The sequence below is a fragment of the Nanorana parkeri genome, unplaced genomic scaffold, assembly GCF_000935625.1.
Source record: "Nanorana parkeri isolate BGI_ZX_2015 unplaced genomic scaffold, ASM93562v1 scaffold2271, whole genome shotgun sequence".
Lineage (NCBI taxonomy): Eukaryota > Metazoa > Chordata > Amphibia > Anura > Dicroglossidae > Nanorana > Nanorana parkeri.
Window position 1 is genome coordinate 156,718 of NW_017308539.1, and position 5,340 is coordinate 162,057.

Genomic DNA, 5,340 nt, shown 5'->3' on the forward strand with positions numbered 1-5,340 from the left:
AGAAGGATAGAGAGAGAGAGAGAGAGAGAGAGAGATTGATAGAGAGAGAGGGAGAGTGATGGATACAGAGAGAGAGAGATGGATAGAGAGAGAAAGAGGGATAGAGATGGCGAGAGAGAGAAATGGATGAGGGAGAGAGAGATGGATAGATAGAGAGAGAGAGGAGGGAGGGAGGGGGAGAGAGAGAGATGGATAGAGAAAGAGATGGATAGAGAGAGAGATGGATAGAGAGAGAGAGATAGGAGGGAGGGAGGGGGAGAGAGAGAGATGGATAGAGAAAGAGATGGATAGAGAGAGAGATGGATAGAGAGAGAGAGATAGGAGGGAGGGAGAAAGGGAGAAAGGGAGAGAGAGAGAGAGAGAGATGGATAGAGAGAGAGAGATAGGAGGGAGGGAGGGGGAGAGAGAGAGATGGATAGAGAAAGAGATGGATAGAGAGAGAGATGGATAGAGAGAGAGAGATAGGAGGGAGGGATAGAGAGAGAGAGAGAGAGAGAGAGAGAGAGAGAGAGAGAGAGAGAGAGAGAAATAGATAGATAGAGAGAGAGAGAGATGGATAGGAGGGAGGGAGAGAGAGAGATATGGAGAGAGAGAGAGAAAGAGAGAGAGAGAGAGAGAGAGAGGGATAGAGAGAGAAAGAGGGATAGAGATGGCGAGAGAGAGAAATGGATGAGGGAGAGAGAGATGGATAGATAGAGAGAGAGAGAGAGAGATTGATAGAGATGGATAGAGAGAGAGAGAGAAGGAGAGAGATGAATAGAGAGAGAGAGAGAGAGATCACATTTATCTGTAGAGTATTATAGACGGTTCACACTCTGGAGGTCGGTGCCGGGAAATGGGACAGTTCTGATATCTCCTCATCATGTGCCGGTATTGGGTAACTTGTTCTAGACTTTATAGAGATGAACTTCAATCTCCATTTCTACAGAATATTAGTGTAATGTGACAGCCGCAGCTCTGATGGTGTGAAGATGATGTCTGGCAGGATAATTATAGATCTTCATTTCATATCATTTCACCAGAACACCAACTACAAAGATATGAGGTGATGACCGAGAGACACAGGATGTCCCGCCCACCTTCACCGACATCCAACCAGAGCCACCAACAAGGACATCGCACAGGAGAATGGAGGACTCTGCTCCTTCCTCTAACTCTCCTCTTATGATATACTCTGCACTGTACACAAATCTCCCTGATGTCATATACATCGATCAGCCAGAACATTCTGACCACCCGCCTAATATTGAGGAGGTCCCCTTGTCCTGACCCGTCCACAGCACACCTCTGAAGGTGTGCTGTGGTATCTGGCACCAAGCCGTCAGTATCAGATCCTATAAGTCCTGTAAGATGGGAGGTGATCGGCCTCCATGGATCGGACTTGTTCTTCCAGCACATCCCACAGATGATCGATTGGATTGAGATCTGGAGAATTTGGACACCAAATCATCACCTCAGACTCGTTGTTGGGTTCCTCAAATCATTCTTCAACCATATTTGCAGTGTGGCCGGGCTCGTTATCCTGGTGAGAGAGGCCACTGCCATCAGGGAATATGGTTTCCATGAAGGGGTGTACTGGGTCAGTAACAATGTTTAGGTCGGTGGTACGTGTCAGAGTGACCTCCACATGAATGGCCGGACCCGAGGTGTCCCAGCAGCTCCATACACAACAACCTGCGATGCTCTGTGTGTTCAGACATCTTTCTATCAGAACCATGAGCCTTCCCTTCCCACGTTTATCAATGAGCCTTCCCTTCCCGCGTCCCCACATCCATCAATGAGCCTTCCCTCCCCGCGTCCATCAATGTGCCTTCCCTTCCCGCGTCCCCACATCCATCAATGAGCCTTCCCTCCCCACATCCATCAATGAGCCTTCCCTCCCCACATCCATCAATGAGCCTTCCCTCCCCACATCCATCAATGAGCCTTCCCTTCCCGCGTCCATCAATGAGCCTTCCCTTCCCGCGTCCATCAATGAGCCTTCCCTTCCCGCGTCCATCAATGAGCCTTCCCTCCCCGCGTCCATCAATGAGCCTTCCCTCCCCACATCCATCAATGAGCCTTCCCTCCCCGCGTCCATCAATGAGCCTTCCCTTCCCGCGTCCATCAATGAGCCTTCCCTCCCCATATCCATCAATGAGCCTTCCCTCCCCGCGTCCATCAATGAGCCTTCCCTCCCCGCGTCCATCAATGTGCCTTCCCTTCCCGCGTCCATCAATGAGCCTTCCCTCCCCATATCCATCAATGAGCCTTCCCTCCCCGCGTCCATCAATGAGCCTTCCCTCCCCGCGTCCATCAATGAGCCTTCCCTTCCCGCGTCCACACATCCATCAATGAGCCTTCCCTCCCCGCGTCCATCAATGTGCCTTCCCTTCCCGCGTCCCCACATCCATCAATGAGCCTTCCCTCCCCACATCCATCAATGAGCCTTCCCTCCCCACATCCATCAATGTGCCTTCCCTTCCCGCGTCCATCAATGAGCCTTCCCTTCCCGCCTCCATCAATGAGCCTTCCCTTCCCGCCTCCATCAATGAGCTTTCCCTCCCCCCGTCCATCAATGAGCCTTCACTCCCCCCGTCCATCAATGAGCCTTCCCTCCCCATATCCATCAATGAGCCTTCCCTCCCCGCGTCCACCCATGAGCCTTGGCCACCCATAACCCTATTGCCAGTTCACCGGTCTTCCTTCCTTGGACCACTTTTGGTTGGTCCTGACCACTGCAGAGCGGGACATCTTGCGGGGAAGGTATGAAGGATTTGGACTACCACAAGGCAGAGTTTACATCCTCTTTAATGAGACAGACATCTAATCCCCCCTCCTCCAGGCCCCCCGAGAGCCATAAAAGGACACCAAGACCGCGTTGCGCAATCATCCGACGTTCCAGACTCCGGGGCAATGAAAAGCTCCTCTGCACAATGATTTGGAGACGTGTTCCCTGCCGTCGCCGTTTCTCGGCGGAGCTTGGAGAAGAGCGGGAGATAAAACAGTCTGAATGCTGTGAAAGCCCCGATGAAGCGGGTGGGGGAGGGGGTGAGCGCGGCGTGCAGGAGAGACCTATTCAGAACGCCGAGGCCTTTTCTCTGCAGACTTCTCCTCATCCTCGCCGTCAACGCTCGCCGGCTGCTAAAGTGCTCGCACAGTGGAAAACCTTTGTCGTCGCCGTTTCCCAGGGAGACCCCTCCCTCCCGTCTCCCCTCCTCAGTGCCATCTTGAAGGAACAATAAGCCGCCTACTCGAGTTTACCGCGGCGAGGGGAAAAAAAAGCCGTAATTGTTTTCTCGGCGCCGTTCTTTTCCTGGCAACTTAAAGCTCAACTCCGGGATCATCTCTCCTCCGCCATACCTCCGAACTGAAATCTTCCCCCCGTGTGCAGATCATATCAGCCCCCTGCTGCCCCCTCTCACCTTGTGATTGGATACAAAGCTACAGTGTACAGACTGATCAGTGGGGGAGGGGAGACAGAGGAAATGCTTCCTCCTGCCTGCAGCAGACTGATCACTGGGGGAGGGGAGACTGAGGAAATGCTTCCTCCTGCCTGCAGCAGACTGATCACTGGGGGAGGGGAGACTGAGGTAATGCTTCCTCCTGCCTGCAGCAGACTGATGACATCATCTCAGCCTAGGCCAAGTCACTGACTGGAGCTCCAGGACAACTTTTTAATGCTGGGTATACATTGTATACACTGTGACACTTTCTTGCAGAGTTGTGGGTGACTGACGGGGTCACTTTGTGGCGCCCCAATGATACTTACTCAGTCCGATCTTGGCCAAGTGCATTCGGTTGACCCAGGAGATCTTACTCAGAGGACTCGGCGTCAGGAAAAGGACCATAAAGCTCATCGGTCGCCCGGACCTGGAGGGAGGAGAAAACCGGCATTCAGACATGGAAGACACCCGGGGGAGGGGGGTTGTCATCAGCACAGGGATGGTGGGGGCTCCTCATAATGGGCACAGCGGGTGTACAGACCCGGGAACTCAGAGGATGAGTCTCTGGAGACCTAAACACCAGTCCTGGGCCACCGTCATATTCAGGTTCTGGCGGGGGAAGAAGAAACCAGGAAGAAGTCAGGGACGGTTTCTAGTACAGTCGGGACTACAGAGCAGGGACAGCCTTTTGTTGGGGAGAAGAACTAGAAGCACCAGCATGCCCATTACCAAACAATTGTCGGGGACTCACCTGATAGGTGCCATGGAGGGTGCTGATGAGCTGCGTGATGTGCTCCACCACCTCCAGGTCCTTCTTGATGCCCTGCAGTTCCTGGTACAGCCGAGGGGACCCCAGGGACACTTTATCTGGGGGGACAGAGATATGAGTGGAACACGCGCTCCATGCTAAACCCCACCCCCATCCCGCTCACAGAGGTGATGGGACTTACTTTGACCAGCAGAGGGCGACTGCTTCTTGCCAGCCGACTGTTGGCTGGTGGCGGCCTCCTTCTCCGGCACGTTCTCTTCCTGTCCGAATTCCGCCACATGGAGCTGGGACAGAGCCCCGTTCCACTTCAGCACGTAGCGAGGTCCTAGCGGGACCAGATTCCCGATGTCCGGCTGCCCCCTGGTCAGAGGAGAGAACGGGGTCAGCACTCTAACAGTCGCTTTATAATGATAAGGGTAGATTATCCCTCCCTATCTGTCCTGGTGTCACCATTGTCACAAATTAAGCAATATGTTATACTGTCGTTCTGCCACTAGGGGTCTCCCCTCTGTAAAACTTGCTGCTTCTCTGTTTAGTATTACAGAAGTGAGACACCTAGTGGCCGAAATACGGTATAACATATCACTACAACAGGGAGCCAAAGTGATGGAACAGGAACAGGAACAGGGGGGAGATTTACCAATGGGGACACTTATGCCAGTGACAACTAAAAGGAGATGTTTCGTCACTTCCTGTTGTGTCTCTGGGACACGAGGTGACACTATATAAATCCTGTATTATAATAAGAGGGAAGGAAGAGAAGGAAGAAGAACAAAGAGAAAGAAAGAAGGAAGAAGAAGAAAGAAAAGGAAGACGGAAGAAAGAAAAGGAAGAGAAGAAGAAGAAAGAAAAGGAAGAGAAGAAGAAAGAAAAAGGAAGAGAAGAAAAAAGGAAGAGAAGAAAGAAAAAAGGAAGAGAAGAAAGAAAAAAGGAAGAGAAGAAAGAAAAAGGAAGAGAAGAAAGAAAAGGAAGAGAAGAAAGAAGGAAGAGATAAGATAGGAAAAGAAAAGAAAGAAGAGAGGAAGCCACGGCCGCTGGCCATTTGTGTGTGGAGGTGGGGGATGTGTTTGTCTGGAATCATTCAATTAATAACAAACTATCAATAAATAAATGAAAAATAGATACACTCAGGAAGAGGAGACAGGG

At 51.6% G+C, this 5,340-nt stretch overlaps 1 protein-coding gene across 1 annotated transcript in view; it reads right to left on the reverse strand.

The window, feature by feature from the left end:
* ARHGEF10L (Rho guanine nucleotide exchange factor 10 like) overlaps window positions 1–5,340 on the reverse strand; it is a 35,843-nt gene that overhangs the window by 11,038 nt on the left and 19,465 nt on the right. The window contains exons 8-11 of the mRNA XM_018573204.1: window positions 4,376–4,554; window positions 4,177–4,292; window positions 3,976–4,034; window positions 3,752–3,852 (exon numbers count right to left, since the gene is read on the reverse strand). Of these exons, the coding sequence (XP_018428706.1) occupies window positions 3,752–3,852; window positions 3,976–4,034; window positions 4,177–4,292; window positions 4,376–4,554 (455 nt within the window). The remainder of the gene's footprint in view (window positions 1–3,751; window positions 3,853–3,975; window positions 4,035–4,176; window positions 4,293–4,375; window positions 4,555–5,340) is intronic.